We start from the raw sequence: 16,308 nt of genomic DNA, 5'->3' as shown, positions 1-16,308 counted from the left end.
GATCATCCAAATGCTCTCTAGCAAACTTCAGACGGGCCGGACATGTACTGGCTTAAGCAGGGGACACGTCTGGCACTGCAGGATTTGAGGCCTTTGTTACTTTGGTCCCAGCTCTCTGCAGGTCATTCACTAGGTCCCCGTGTGGTTCTGGGATTTTTGCTCACAGTTCTTGAGATCATTTTGACCCCACGGGTGAGATCTTGCGTGGAGCCCCAGATCGAGGAGATTATCAGTGGTCTTGTATGTCTTCCATTTTCTAATAATTGCTCCCACAGTTGATTTCTTCACACCAAGCTGCTTACCTATTGCAGATTCAGTCTTCCCAGCCTGGTGCAGGTCTACAATTTTGTTTCTGGTGTCCTTTGACAGCTCTTTGGTCTTAGCCATGGTGGAGTTTGGAGTTGGACTGTTTGAGGTTGTGGACAGGTGTCTTTTATACTGATAACGAGTTCAAACAGATGCCATTAATACAGGTAACGAGTGGAGGACAGAGGAGCCTCTTAAAGAAGAAGTTACAGGTCTGTGAGAGACAGAAATCTTGCTTGTTTGTAGGTGACCAAATACTTATTTTACCGAGGAATTTACCAATTAATTCTTTAAAAATCCTACAATGTGATTTTCTGGATTTTTTTCTCATTTTGTCTCTCATAGTTGAGGTATACCTATGATGAAAATTACAGGCCTCTCTCATCTTTTTAAGTGGGAGAACTTGCACAATTGGTGGCTGACTAAATACTTTTTTGCCCCACTGTATACATACATACATATATATATAAAATGTAAAATAAAATAAAAAATACATGTAAAATATAAAAATCAAACATAAATTGGTGTTTTTTCATTTACTAATAAAGTTTATTTTTTTCCTCAAAGGTTAGCATACTTGTTTACATATTGGCTGATGTTTAGATATTTAATTAGATATTAAATCACGTGCATCATTTCAAATCAAGCTGTAAAATTTCTCACAAATTTAAAAAATATTACTGAATTGTGTATATTTAGAATAGATAAAGTGCTAGCTATAAAATTAGCCTTAAAAAGATGAATCTGACATTACACAAAAAAATAAAAATAAAAACATTTCCACCACAGAATGCTATTAATCAGTACATAATTTGAGATTTATGAGTGTTTATGACATTTTAGAGAATAAATAAATATGTACATAGATAAATAAAAAACACTAAAAAGACAGACATCTCCTGTTGCGTATATACGTCCAAAGTTTAATACTGTTACTAAATAAATGTATTAATTAGTATATGTCATAATTTATTGTTAAAACAAACTAAAAAGAGTGTTTTAAGAATTTTCTTAAAAGCATTTTAAAATGTTCAAAATGATTTTAAGTCCACAAGGCCTAAAAGGCCCATGGCTGCAGAAAAACCCATTAGCGCTTTGCTGATACTAAAGTAGGTAATTTGCCGATTAAATTAGTTGAATGAGCTCCAAGAGATATGGTGGCAAAGGGCTAAACTATTGAAACACCTATGGACACAACCTACACTTTAAAATGGGTCATCACCATAGATCGACACCCCCTTCTGGGAGCTTAGTATGTGCATGCCCGTTTGAGGACGAAGAGTCTGAGGTGAGGAGAGGTGGACGCCTCCCATCCCAGAGGCTAAGAGGAGGATCTGACCATGAGCTGCAGGAGGGTGTCAGTTTGAGGACACAACAAATGAGCGAGCAAGGTTGCTGAGGGGCCTCAGCCGCACATTACAGATCAAGACAGCCTGCCTCGCCATGGTATTATAGAGCAAGACAGCCTGTCTCACCTCTGCCTCCATATAACACAGGACTGGCTGACTCACATTCTGCCTCTATATCTCAGGACAGCTCATCTCACATTCTGCACCGCGCATTAGTGAGTTACTGTCAAGCATTACGGTTATCATATCATGTTAGTGATAATGTAGCGCTTTAGTGTTCGTCGCTATATATTCAGGAATTGTGGATAATGTAACTGCAAATGTATAGGTCATACCCTTTCCTTCAACTTGGCCACTTGCTCTCGGTAGAAGGTGTCCTGCTTCCGGAGTTCTTTGTCTCTTTCCTCCAACTGTCTAGCCTGTGGAAAACACACAAAATCACACAATTGTATTAAGTACACTATAGAGTAACTATAGTAATCTATCATATAGAATTTCTAGCATCCCTAGACCACAAAAAGAGATATTTAGTATGGCGTTCACGCTGCTCTTTTTCATACAATGGTAGTAAATGGTCCAAAGCAAAAATAATTTAACAGCTGACAATATGGCTTGTTCACTATATTTGAAGCTTCTGAAGTCATTTGATAGCTTTATATGAAGAACAGACAGAATGAATGTAAATAAATGTAATAAATAGGGCTGGGTATCATTCAAAAATTTTCGATACCGATACCTTGAGTTCGATACCGGTTCCTGAACGATACTTTTTTCGATACCAATTTTATAAAATCAGTTTTAACAAGATTGCATTATCTCAAAAAACTTTGGTTTTATTTTTCAGCTTGTTGACATTTATACAGACTCAAAGCCTCATTTCCTGAACCACTGCACAAAGGAAAAAAACATATATCCAACACAATAAATCAGTGCAAATAGTTTGAATAAAGTTCAAATAGTTTTCAGTTTACACATCTGTTAGGCTACATTTACACTAGTGCGTGTTCGTTTTAAAACGCATAGCTCAGACAGAAACATAATTTCTATTAATTTATTCTAGGTTGTTAAAGACTTAAAGAAATCGAAAATCTTTATCCACTTTCATAAGTGGGTGTTTTATTTTCTTGCACCATATGTTTTATTGTTATTAAATTCTGTGCTGCAGTATGTTTAATTATTTGAATGCATAAAAAAAACTTAGTTTATTCAAATTTATTCTTAAAATAGCCTTATGAAATGTTTTCTTTTTCTTCACCAATTCTGTGTTCTGTATCTGGTTTTCAAATGAAGGCATAAAACATTAAATTCATTTATCTTTAAATTATTGAAAACTTTATTTATTTATTTATTTTGGCAAACAAAGAGGGGTTAACTATTAAAACTAAAACATGGAAGAAATGTTGTGTGATCATTACGTAAAAAAATAAAGTTTTAATAATTTTAATAGTAGCATAGTAGTAGCAGTATGTCCTGTCTGCTGAACAATAGTAATGTATTTCTGCCGCAGTGTCTTCCAAGTTAAACCAAACTTTTATTTTGACGGGTTGCTGTGAATACCTTTACAGTTCTGTGTGACGCTAGATTTACTCGAATGAAAGGGTAAAAAGCGCATGAAGTGACTCTCAGTGCAGTTCTGGAGATGTTGTTCATGTGTTTATGTCCTCATTTAGTGAGACGGCAGATGCTGAAATCACCGCAAGCATCACGCGCGCTTCAGTCTGTGTGTAGTAAACAAAACCACGTGAAATAGAGAGCAGACTGCTCCGTATGCTTTCGAGTCGCTCTCGCAGATGTCAAACACTGATCAATCTGCACATCGCCGTTTCTAGTCGAAAACACATAGTGCTGCAAGCTTATTGCCTCACTGACGTTGATGAGATTAACCCCTTAGGTATCGAAATTTGGTACCGAACGACAAGACGTTTTTCGAAACTCGATGGCATCGAGGCAATTCGGTCAGTGGCTAAAAAGTATCGAACTCGATACCCAGCCCTAGTAATAAATGTTAATTATAATGCACCTTTATTATACTCAAAGTGTATTGTTTCTTTAATCCTTTAATCATAAAATATAAAAATCCATCATAAAAATATTGGTGTAATTTCCATCATCACTAATAATTTTTTTTCCCTTCCAAAAGTTAGTGTATGTGTTTAAATATTGGATATCATAATGTTTATCGTGCATTATTTCCAAGTGGTTAAATCTGTTAAAAAGTGTAAAAATATGAATACATTGGGTGTATTTATGATGCATAAAGTTCTAGCTATCAAATTAGCCTTAGCAAGACAAAAGAGTGTGCCATTTCATTTCAAAAAATTAAAACATTTCCACCACAAAATTCTATTAAATGTAGAAATTTAATAAATAAATGTAATTTTATAATGCACCTAATTCATAAAAAACAAGTTAAATAATATATAAGGACCATAAATACTAAGAATATTAATTACATATTATATATTATTACATATTTTTTTTAAAAAAGAAAAGATTTTTTGATGTTTTGAGCAGTTTCTTAAAACAAGCAAATAAAGGAAAATTTAGTTGGAAACATCATATTTGAATATATGCAAACTTATTTTGAGATTAGCTTAAATACCTTTTCCTCACAAAAAAAAAAGGCTATTGCAAGACTTCAGAGGACGACTCATGTGGAGCACTTGCATGGTGCTTTAAATCATTTCAGCTTGACAGCCCCTAGTCACCATTTACTTTTATGTATGGAAAAGATTCAGTTAAATTTCTCCTTTTGTGCTCCATGAAAGAAAGAAAGAAAGAAAGAAAGAAAGAAAGAAAGAAAGAAAAAAGGAAGTCAGGTTTGTAACAACATAAGGCGGAATAAATGACAATTTAAATTTTGGTGGTAGTTAATAACAACATAACTTGTGTATATTTCTTCAACCACAATTATAACTAATCTAAGTCTTTACACATAGCAGCACCGTAGATTTTCTCAGTAGCAGCATAGTAGATGCAGTAGAGTCATTATGGCCTCAGGTTGCTGGTATTGTGAAAGATGACACAGACCTTTGATTATTCCAAGGGCATCAGTTCATGACAGGGTTCATGTGGGAATGTTCACTAAAACATCTCTGTGTGTTAGAGGCTTAGTGCATGTGTGGATATAAGAGACAAAGCGATAACATCAGCAGTGGAAGAATAGAGAATCTTTATGGTCTTATCCGTGATTCTCTGTCCTATCGCACATGCCTCTCCCCCTCCGTCACTCCTGACCTTCAGCTACTGGAAATGACCCTCACTCATTTATAACACACTCGGAGAGGAGATATACTGACAACCATATTTACCGTTTTTAATATTTTTATTTATGGCCTTTCGTGCCACAAAATAAAGTATATAGGACTTTAAGCCGTTTCCGATATGATTACTATACACAAATATATAACGCAAGCATTTTTAAATATATTTACCAAATTTTACAATACTGTTATTCTGCTCTTTGAAATCTGGTCAGAAATCATGAGATTAATCACAATTATGCTATTCTAGTAACAGCCATAGTTTTTTTGTGCATAAATAATCTGCTATCAACTCAACACATACTAAATATTAACCAAATACTATTTCAATCAAATCACTATTAACATTCTGGTGGGTATTCCAGTACACAAAAAGTGAGTAAAAATGACAGTGATTTTTTTTTAAGTGCACTTTAGGTTTTTATTTCTATTTTTTTTATTTTTTTTATGTTGTGCTGGTCATCTTGAATTTTTGCTAACATGTAGCAGCGTAGATGCAGCATTATGCAAAAGTTCTTAGTTATAGATAGAGCAATTCACATTCAGCCATGATTAATTTATTTCATAAGCAAAAGTGCCTCAACAATGAAAAATAATTTCTTAGCTGGTTTACAAACACAATGGCAAGAAAATGACATCAAATGAAAGAAAAATGGTGATTAGAAAGAAAAAAAAATCCAGCAGTAAATTACAGAAAAAGAGAGCGAAATAGACAGAGAAAGAAAGAAAGACAGAAAGAGAGAGAGTCTTTTTAGGCATGCAGTACTGCAGCAGGAAGCAGGTTGAGACAGATATGGGATGTATAAATCAAACCTCTTATGCCTTACCTTTCTCTCCATCTGCTGGAGTGAGGGAGCAGAAAGAATACACATAGAGAAAGAGAAAGAGAGAGAGAGCAATTTAACGATGAAGTTCCTATAATTACATTCGGTATTCAAAGGCTGAAGCTCGCACACACACACACACACACACACACACAAACTGCGGTGTGAAGCAGTGGGGTGTTTACTGTAGTGCAGGGACACAGAGACTGCACGATCTGCTCTGTGTTATCAAACACTGTCGCAAGGTGAAAAAGAGCTCTTCACAACAAATCTCATCTAAAATCTAAACCCTGAAAATCTGATCTAATCTGAATCTAATCAGAGCAGAGCAATCTCCATCAGAGCTTAACTCCAGCGCTCATGGAGGCCTGTGCTGCTGATGAACTTCTCTCCGACTCGTGTGTATGTGTGTGTATATATATATATATATATATATATATATATATATATATATATATATATATATATATATATATATATATATATATATATATATATATATATATATATATATATATATATATATATATATATATATATATATATATATATATATATATATATATATATATAAACCCGTAGGTAAGTCTGCCACGGTTTCTAGGTCACTAAGAGGAGTTAATAATCCCAAAGAAAATTAAACTTCTTCATCTTCTCACACACGTACACACTTAATTCTCATTCATTTTGTTATTGGAAAGGCAACATTACCACATGATATCATTATAACCAGGGGTGCACGTAAGTTTTTCGGTCTGGTTCTCTTGAGAGCACCTGGAGATTTGGTTTGGTACTCACACTGCACATAGTGTGACCCATTAAATGTATCTATAAAAAATTTAATAATTAATAATAGTGGTAATAGCATTACTGCACTTAATTTATTCGTTTTAATAAAACAATAAACAAAATAAATAAAGTTTGATAACCATTATACTTCAAAATAAAAAACAAGCATTAAATTAAAATATAATTATTTTGTACACTTAAATTCAATGCTAATATTTACTTTTTTCTTCTTTTTTTTTTAAAGGTCCCATGACATGCTGTTTTTTGGATGCTTTTATATAGGCCTAAGTGGTCCCTAGTACTGTATCTGGAGTCTGTTTCCCGAATTTCAGCCTTGGTGCAGAATTTCAGCCACTATGAGCCAGTCCCACAATGAGCTTTACTTAGGACGTGCCATTTCTGTGTCTGTAGCTTTAAATGCTAATGAGGAGGAGAGAGGTGGGGCAAGGTGGAGGGTGGGTGTGTGCGGCCTTAACCAGCTTGCGCTACCATGCGCTAATGTTGACAGTGGATGTATCGCAATGGCTCGTACACACACAGTCCTTCAAGCTTTTCAGTTTGACCCAGAATCTGATCCGGATGGAGAAGCACCGGATGAAGAATCTGCAACTCAGCGGCTACAGCAGGACGTCTCCGAATGGTTAGTTTAAAATATTGTGTCTGGATACGGTACTTTAGTTGGTTTGTTTATGTATGCTGTTACAGTTATTATCATGTAGCTAATGCTAGCCATAGGCTCGGATGAAGGAACTAAAAAAATACTTTGGTGTTCATTTGTACATCCAAACACTGAGCAACTGTCATGCTTCGCTCGTTTGCAAGCCATGATGTCTCTCGAGGAAAAAAAAATATTGCGCTCGGCTCGCACGGTAGTAGCTCATTTTCTCATGGGCGGGCAAAGCAGAGAAAGGGGAGGTAACCTTTCCACTGTATGACGACAAAGGGAAGATTCCAGATTGGGCCATCTGAGCTTTCATTTTCTCAAAGGCGAAGCAGGATACCCAGGGCTCGGTTTACACCTATCGCCATTTCTAGCCACTGGGGACCACAGGCAGGCTAGGGGGACTCATATTAATGTTAAAAAACCTCATAAAGTGAAATTTTCATGCCATGGGACCTTTAATGGATTTTCAAAAGCTTTTATTTTGGCGGGTTGCAGGCACTGCCGAGTCAAGCGTTTTCATCCGATACCGGCAGCACATAGCCTAGATTTATTCATTCAGTTTGAATGGAAATCTTATACAGTATTACAATTAGTTGTAATACTAGTACTTCATGTACTAATGTAATTTGATGTACTAAAATAAATAAACCAAAATAAAAATTCTACATCAATACAGATGCAAAAACACAAAAAAATACTGTGATATTTAAATGTAAAAAAAAAATTAATACATAAAATTAAAAAGAAAAATGACTTAAATAACTGTAACATTATCTCCATGAAACTAAAACCACACCGCCTCTTACATGCACACACACCAAAATTTCCAATTATCCACCGAGATTTGAATGGACGGTGGCCATTAGATAACAGCATGAAGCCCAAAAATAAATCCAAATCTGGCTACTGGTAAGCATTATCTACTAGCCAATGTAGTTTATGAGGCCTAAGTGATATCATCTGATTTCACATTGTTCACAATGAGACAAACGACGTGTTAAGAAATGAAACATGGTCAGTTTTGATTTTAACATTTCAGGTAGGTTTAGAGCGGTCCATGACACACGTGTGGGTGTGTATAACACGGTTTAATACCAACACAACCACAGTTTAATCCGAGTCCCACACCTGCAGCAGTGAAGACGGACAGAACTGCTCTCCAAAAACACCCACAGCCCTCGACAGAAGCAGTCCAACCCTCTGGCAGAATAAATCTGACCTCTGCACTGTTCCCCTCTAGTACTCACACGTACACACAGACACATTCAAGTCTGCGAGCCAATCGAGGCCCTTGCGTGGGCGAGGAGTATTGTGGGTAATCAGTCAAGGAGACATTATGGCTCCAAATTTTCTATGGAAAGAAATGCAGCTACTGCCATTGACCTTCAGCACACACACACGGAGCAGCTGCATTCACAGACCAGTAGGTAAACACAGTGAAAGCGTATCCAATGAGCAATTAAAGAACAGGGAGGCACTGCCACCGATGTGCGCGCGGGGAATTTCCCTCTCATTCAAAGCATCATAGAGGGCATATGGCAGCCCTCCGTCGCTCAGTCACACAGGCTGTCAGGATTATTTCCATCACATCACACTCATTCAGTCTCCTGCAGGTCATATAATCACATTACACTGCTAACAAAGGCCCCCGAGTCACATGACCAATCGCTCGCTATTATCCCGCTAATGATGAACAGGGAGTGGGATGGGAGGCTGAGAAATGAAAGTGAAACTACAAACACTGAGAACAAGAGACGGGGAGGATGGGAGGGAGGACAATGAGAGTGATTTATCATACAAGATGCCACACTTCTCGTGACATGTGTCCGGATGGAGAGAGCTACAGAGAGAGACCCCGCAGCAAACTGCAATACCGCTGACAAAGATTGTTTTTCTTTTTTAAACAAACTGGTGACTCCCCATCAGGAGAGAAGTGGGCTTGAAGAGAAACGATCACTGTTTTTTCCACTTCAGGCACAATATAGGTAGCGCCACAGTTAGCTCCTCGAAGTCCAGTCTGTTAGCGAATACTGCATCACATAGTGACTAATTTTCAAAGCAATCTGCGTTGAAATGTGCTGCTCAATCTGTCTAGATTTTTTTTGCCGCACCTGTTATTGGTATGTGAATTGTGGGGGGGGAAATTATATTATATTATATTATTATATAATAAATATATATTTTATAGATAATATTTTTTAAAAATATACAGAAAGAAATTTTGTTCACATTTGTTGGCACATAGCGTTCTGTTGAGGACTGGGCATCCCCAATTTTTTGGTCATTAGAAGAGGTCTTTATTAAGTCTGTATGTCTTTGATTTTAGAGAGATTTGATTTGAGCCATGATCTATTATTTTCAGACTTATATTATATTTCTGAAAAGTTACTGGTCTAATTAGCCACATCCAATTTTTAAATCACATTTGGCTACTATTTATTCTGGGCCAAGTTTCCAACATTAGGATTCTTCAGAGAATAAATGCAGAGGTGCAGGTGCTACTCAAAGCAAAAAGTTTGGCTTTATTTCCTATCATTTTTAAAGATGTTCTGGAATTTAGAAATAGAAGTATCTGAACAATACTCCAAATTAAACTTATTTCACTGTGACTGTGTGCGTAAAGTTTTTTAATACCAAATAGATATTGTTGATGTGTGAATGTGGGAAGTTGTGCTCTATTTGCTCATCTGACTTGTGTCAGTAGTTCAGAACGAGTGGTTTTTGCAGCTTAGTTTCGATAAATTGTTTTTTTTTGTTTGTTTGATTTTTAACACAGTGAAAAATGTTTTTGAGTTACAATGAACTGTTATTTCAAAAGGTCAATGAAAATTTGATTTCTCATTATATGAGCATTAAAAACACTGCTATCCCTGAGAAAATGTTTGTGCTGTGTTGTCGCCCACTCACACCCATTATAACAAAAACTTTCATTGTGTGACTCAATGGAATATTCGGGTTATTTTCAATCTAAAGTCTACACACAATGCTATAAGTGCTTCAACAAAAAATACAATAACTGTAAATGCATTTCCCATTCGTTTATCCACATAGATGGATGAGCCAGACACCCAGTGTGCCACAGACAGACATTAAGCCGACTATAATCTAAGCCATTCTTTTAAAGACACAACCAGAGCTATCAACAAAGGAATCTTCTGTAAAATGAGCAATAAAAACAGATGCCCAGTGACATTTATCATTCTGTATCTGGTAAGTGAGAATTCAGCACGGCCCAAAGCAACAGATGGGCTGCATTTCCTCCAGCTCGTAGAAAAAAAAAAAAAAAACGTAGACAGATAGAATACGTCAAAAAACTTTGTTTTAATTGCAAGCTCGCCTCTTCCCACACAATCTCAGCTCTCGCACGGCAGGATGACTTCGGCATCATCGCAGCAAACCCCATGGTCAAATTAAACGGGTCGTTTAGAAGGAAGAGTGTCTTGCTGAATATCAATTAGCTGCAGCTGAATAATTAAGAGCAGCAATGTTTTTAATTAGCCGAGTGCTGCAGAGTTTGAACTAGCGCGGAATGTACCGACATAACAGGTAAAAGCATGTGCTGTGTCAGGGAGATATTTTAAAAATGCCTCATTCTTCCTATTTCCATCCTTCTACAGTACCTCCATTCTCCTCATGTTGACTGATTTGTCAACTGCTCTCCTACGCAGAGTACAGTGACGTTTCGGCAGCTCAAGTTGGGTCTGGAAGGTTCGTGCCTTCCCTCATCTCGACCTGAGGTGAACATGGTCTTAATGAAGCGGAAAAAACGCTCGCAAGCAGAGACCCACACATGAGACAACAAATCAAAGCTCTTTGTTAAAAACGGTGTCTCTTTCACCATGACCTTCGACGGCTGAACCGAACAAGGTCAGAGTTACTCAGGCCTCGGCATCCATCACAAGGAACTCAGTTGCCAGAAAAAAACTCACGAGTTCACCCGTCCAGCAGGCACAGGTCGAAGGTCAAATGTCGGGTCACAGCCAGCCTGTTCAGATCTAATTGGCACTGAGAAGAACGGGAATAAAAGTGATAATGAGAGAGCGTAAAAGTGCAAGCTGGAAGAAAAACATGCAGGTTAGAAACCGAGAGTTTGATTTTGGAAGCTTCCAAAAATATGATGATTAATATCACGCCAAACTGTTTCGGGAATCTCAGTGCAGATAAAACGTCAACGTACCTTTAACAAGCTCTATTTATGCATGGCAAATAAGGTAGTCCTTGAAGATTTCACACAGTTTCAAGTGAACCATTTTTCTCTACGGGACGATCCTTCGCCCCCTTGAGATCACATCCTGCTAAAAGGTGTCTGGGAAGCTGGTGTATTACCCAGCAGTCTGTGCTGCTATGACAGGAAGGGTCAGTGGGTAATTGAGAGGGATGCTGAACAGAGGTCAGAGGTCATTCTTGCGTAGGCAGAAGGAGTTGACGGCCCCCTGTGTAGGTCTGGACATGTCCTCCACTGAGACACAAGGGGGAAAAAATGAACTGTCCTGGCAGAGTCCGGGCCTCATTTTCTGTGAGCAAAGATCAAATTAGCGGTCAACCAGAAGGCCTGTCCTATACTATTAAAGGGACCAGATACAGTACAAAGATTTCCCAATCAGACTTGGTGCCCTATATCCAAGACCCCCACTTTACGAATGTCTTGGTACTCTGACACCACAATCGATCCAGTGCCCTATGTACACGCATCTCTGTCCACCTGTCAAGAAGTATCTCCATCCAATCCATATGAATTGACAAAGTCACCCCATATGCTCATAGACAGATATATCAAAATTAGTGTCTGGTTTGGGAATATTGTCATTTAAATACTGTGTATTCTAATCTGAAATACTGCCCATTTATATCCGTTTCTTGTTTAATGCAAGTCCCTTTCCTAAGGTCATCAGATCACAAAATATAATCAAATGCCCACTTTGAGTGTTAAAAAATAAATAAATAAATAAATAAATAAATAATCAAATAAAATACAAGCTAGCAGCTACACCATGTTTACACCATAGATGAATAAGGCCCATATCTGCATTCTACATTTTCATATGTAGAAATACATTTTATAATAAATATGTTTGTATATGTTTTTTCAATAATGTGTCTTCAGCATGAACAGCCAGGTCGGAATTCATTTTTTAGATGAATTACACGAATGTAATGTGACATTCAGCATAATTGCATGCAAGATTTACCCTTGCTGTAAAAATTAAGGACAGTGAAAACTGTCGGTAATGCGATGGCAAGGTGTTAGACCTCTGTACAGTATATAATGCATCCCTGATATATGGAATACCTTATTATTAATGAATACCATTTTTTTGTTAAAAAAAGTATTATATATAAAAATAGGTCTTATAAAAAGCATTTATAATTTATTACTAATTAACTGTATTGATAAATTATAATGTATAGTATTTTATAAATGCCTATAATATACATTAAACTTTTTATTATTATATATAAAGTATTTTTATAAAAATATCTGTGCATGTATTATATAACATTAACAATTATTTAAACCGTAAATACAGTTTAAATTCATTTAATTTAATAAAATATTTATTATTGAAATCACTAAAAATTAATTATATTAAGAAATTATATGAATAAATGTACATTTTTAAATGCCCTTTTTTGCTTTTCAGACCAATTAAAACGTCACATGAACAAACTCACAAAAATGTTGAACGTGAGCACAAAATTTGGTGGTGTGAACGAAGCCTAATTTTTCCATATGCTAAATGGCTGTACGTGTCATTGAGGTTTAGAGCCCATGCCACTGTCTGTGCCAGGCCAGCTGTCAGTTTGCGGGTCAAACTCAGACTGACCTGATCACACAGTTTGATTAATTGACTGATCAGCAGCCCGAGGTATTAACTGATGGCTAAAGCACTTTTCAGCTTGTGTTATCTCTTCTGAGGCCATATGGGGAAAACCATGGGGAAATCAAATCATCAGTCACGTTCATGGAGAGCAGTCTCTAAGGAGGGCTAAGACATCTATTACCACCGAGAGAGAACAGCTGAATAAAGAGGAGAGAGACACCCCTGCAGACAGAGAGGAGCAGAGGTAGACAATGGAGAGGAGATCCAGGACAAAACAAAAGAGTGTTCCTCTCTCTAATATCCAACTAGAGGACACACGAAGGGACCCAAAAGGCAGAACAATTGGCTTTGGAATAAAGTTCTCCCTCAAGGGAATGAGGGAACAAATAAGAGGGGACAGAGAAAGGGAGAAAGACAAAGACAGAGAGAGAGGGTCAAGGTAAACCCGAGATACATAATTGAGAGAAAAAGCAAGAGAAGTGTGGCTGCCCTTCAGACATGCAGTTGACTTTGGATTTCATGCTGATGGTGACCGCATGACTTTTGTGTGTATGACCTCAGTCAGGCGGTACTGTAACGAGATGGAGCTGTTTACATATTCATTCACTGGGGCCTTCTGGGTAAAGGAGGGCTGCCCTTGGTATCTCCCAGTCAACTTTATTTCCATGGCAGCTCAAGGTGAGCCTTGTTTGACCATTTCTGTCTACAATAACTGGTCTTGTTTCCATTATCACCTGTGATGATCAGAGAGACATCTGAAATGTTTCTCCTTTAATGCGCCACCTCTACTTTTTTTACTTTTTTTGAAGAAGGGACTTGCGTCACCAGAACAATCAAATTTCCTCAAGCACCTTGGTGCAAAACAAAACAAAAAAAAGAAGCAAAACAAAAAAAACTAAACCAAAATGCAAAACAAAAACCAAAAAGCAAAAAAACTAAAACCAAAAAGCAAAACAAATAACACAAAACAAAGCAAACTAAACTAAAATGCAAAACAAAACAATGCTAAAACAACAAAACAACAAAAAAGGCATTAAAATGAACAATTTATTGTACATTTAATATAAATCGTAATTTATTATAAATAATACATTTAATGTACTGGGTTTTATATTAAATTATATTAATTTTTCCTTTAATAACAAAAACAAACTTCTGCTTTAGCTTTGGTTAAAGTTAACTAAAACACATATTTTTGTTGTATGTATGTTGTAATGTATATTGTAACTTCTAAACAAAAAGTTTCAAAAAATTCAAATTATTATTCAAAATCAAATATTAAATGACAGACCATTTTGATCACGATATGACTAATTTTATATCACGATAACGATATATATCACGATATAGTAATTTTTCCTTTTAAAAAGGTTTTTATGATATTAAAATCTTTGATACCATAGAATTTTCATAATCATTGTCACCAATGTTAATATCAAACTACTACAAGCCTAAAAATAGACAAAAAACAAAAAAACAAAACTCAAGCTCACTGAAAATAAATAAACAGTCAGTGATGAAATAAGTATAAGAAACTAATTGCAAGCAATAGGACAAAAAACTACAATAAATAAGAAATGCTACATACATTATGTAAATTAATTAGTCTTCACTGTGTTAATTATATCTATCTATCTAGCTATGATAGATATAATTAACACGTGTATTATGTATAGATTCTATACATATAAATATATATATATATATTTATTACAGTTACAAAAGTGATTTAGTCAAGAGCAGTGAGAGATTTTCTAGCAATATGCTATGATTAATATGAATGGCAGACAGAATGAATATTGGACAGCTTCCCCTTTAAGACCGAAGTCCGGATCCAATATACTGTTACATATGCGTTTTCTCATTCAGCTGTTTCCTCTCTCTTAAGACCTAAATCGCTGTCTTTATGAGGATACTTGCCAAGACGGGGATTCTGTCGCATATAAGTGTGTTTATGAATTCGTTCAAAGCCAATAAAGGGGCAAAGAAAAAGAAAAGTGCGGTCCTCTCACATAGAAACGGAGACGGCGCACTCATATAGCTCTGTTGTTTGTGTTTCAACGGCTTAAAATCAGTTGTTTTAAAAGTGCAGTGCTTAAAAACGCGTGCCCATGCTACAGATGTAGTCCCTCGTTTAGGAACAGCTCCTCGTTTTGTTCTGGTCGTTCTCCACCTGGTTCTGTCTCCCCTTCACGCCCCGTGGTGGTGTGTACAGATCGCAGTCATCCAAATGATTAAAAAGTATTACCGTAGACAATGTATTTTGCGACACCACGAAATAAACGATAGAACATAATATAAAACGACAGACTTTTTATTTCGTCCATCCGATATATATCGTCATATCGCACAGCCCTACACTAAAATACTCGGAACTTGTACAAACAAAAAATGACGAAATTTTTCCAGGTTATTCCGAGAGATACACTCGCACACACAAAAAGTGGGAGTGAGAATTTAGATTGTGCTAAAAGATTCTACCGCAGATCTGTGACCAGTGGCAGGACAGTAACTCCCACGTGGCCGCTCTCTCTGTGCTCACATTTGGGCATCTTCCCAATTAAAGGCAGATAAACAGCAGGGCTGTGCTCTCACCACACTCTCAGCAATTATCAGCGTGCCTCAATTCACTTTGGAAAGTGTTGTCTTCATTTGCAAAAACATGTTTTTCTTACTATTTTGCTAATGCAGATGACATGGAAACAAAATGGCAGGCAGCTGGTAGCAGCAAGTCCACAAAGAATAAATCAAGGTTGAATAAAGCCAATGTCAATATGGGCATTAGTGGAAATCTAATTATGGCATTTGTCCATCTGGAGAAACCTCATGAACTGGTCCATTCGCATCCGAGTACAGCTCTTTTCACCCAAAGACACATGTTCAATCATGTTTACTATGTAAATTTAGGAAGGGATAATGTACAGTCAGCTGGTCGTTATTGCAAAATGAACCCAGACGGCGGAGCAGGGGTCTTAAATCACCCTGAAAGGGTTTATTTTGCCATAATGACGGTCTGACTGTACATTATCCTCTTTATTAAATGTCTACTTACCAAATAAATGAATAAATAAATAGACTTGAAATATTGATTTGAGTTAAATTATTTAATTATGTGAAAAAAGATACCGTGTACTAAAAAAAAACAAGAAAAAGCTCTGCGGTCTTTAGAAAAAAATATTTATGCGCAGGATTCCAAAACAACTATTTCAGAAATGTGCATAACAATTTAACTACTACAGAAACTTCAATCTTCTCTTTATGCCAATGTTCTTCTTTTTCTCCAACTCAGTG

The 16,308-nt window shown here is 36.5% G+C and overlaps 1 protein-coding gene across 6 annotated transcripts in view; it reads right to left on the bottom strand.

The window, feature by feature from the left end:
- chchd3a (coiled-coil-helix-coiled-coil-helix domain containing 3a) overlaps window positions 1-16,308 on the bottom strand; it is an 81,650-nt gene that overhangs the window by 31,828 nt on the left and 33,514 nt on the right. For 3 of the 6 annotated variants that reach the window (XM_058773594.1, XM_058773597.1, XM_058773598.1), the window contains 2 exons: window positions 5,746-5,760; window positions 1,991-2,074 (listed from right to left, as the gene is read on the bottom strand). In XM_058773594.1, coding sequence (XP_058629577.1) covers window positions 1,991-2,074; window positions 5,746-5,760 — 99 coding nt within the window. Of the gene's footprint in view, window positions 1-1,990; window positions 2,075-5,745; window positions 5,761-16,308 lie in introns of those variants that run through there. The other 3 variants (XM_058773595.1, XM_058773599.1, XR_009270800.1) reach the window with 2 other exon arrangements.

Source organism: Onychostoma macrolepis, chromosome 04 (assembly GCF_012432095.1).
Source record: "Onychostoma macrolepis isolate SWU-2019 chromosome 04, ASM1243209v1, whole genome shotgun sequence".
In the NCBI taxonomy this organism is placed as follows: Eukaryota; Metazoa; Chordata; class Actinopteri; order Cypriniformes; family Cyprinidae; genus Onychostoma; species Onychostoma macrolepis.
Note: the sequence above shows the minus strand (reverse complement) of the source record. Positions and strands in the feature narration are given on the sequence as shown.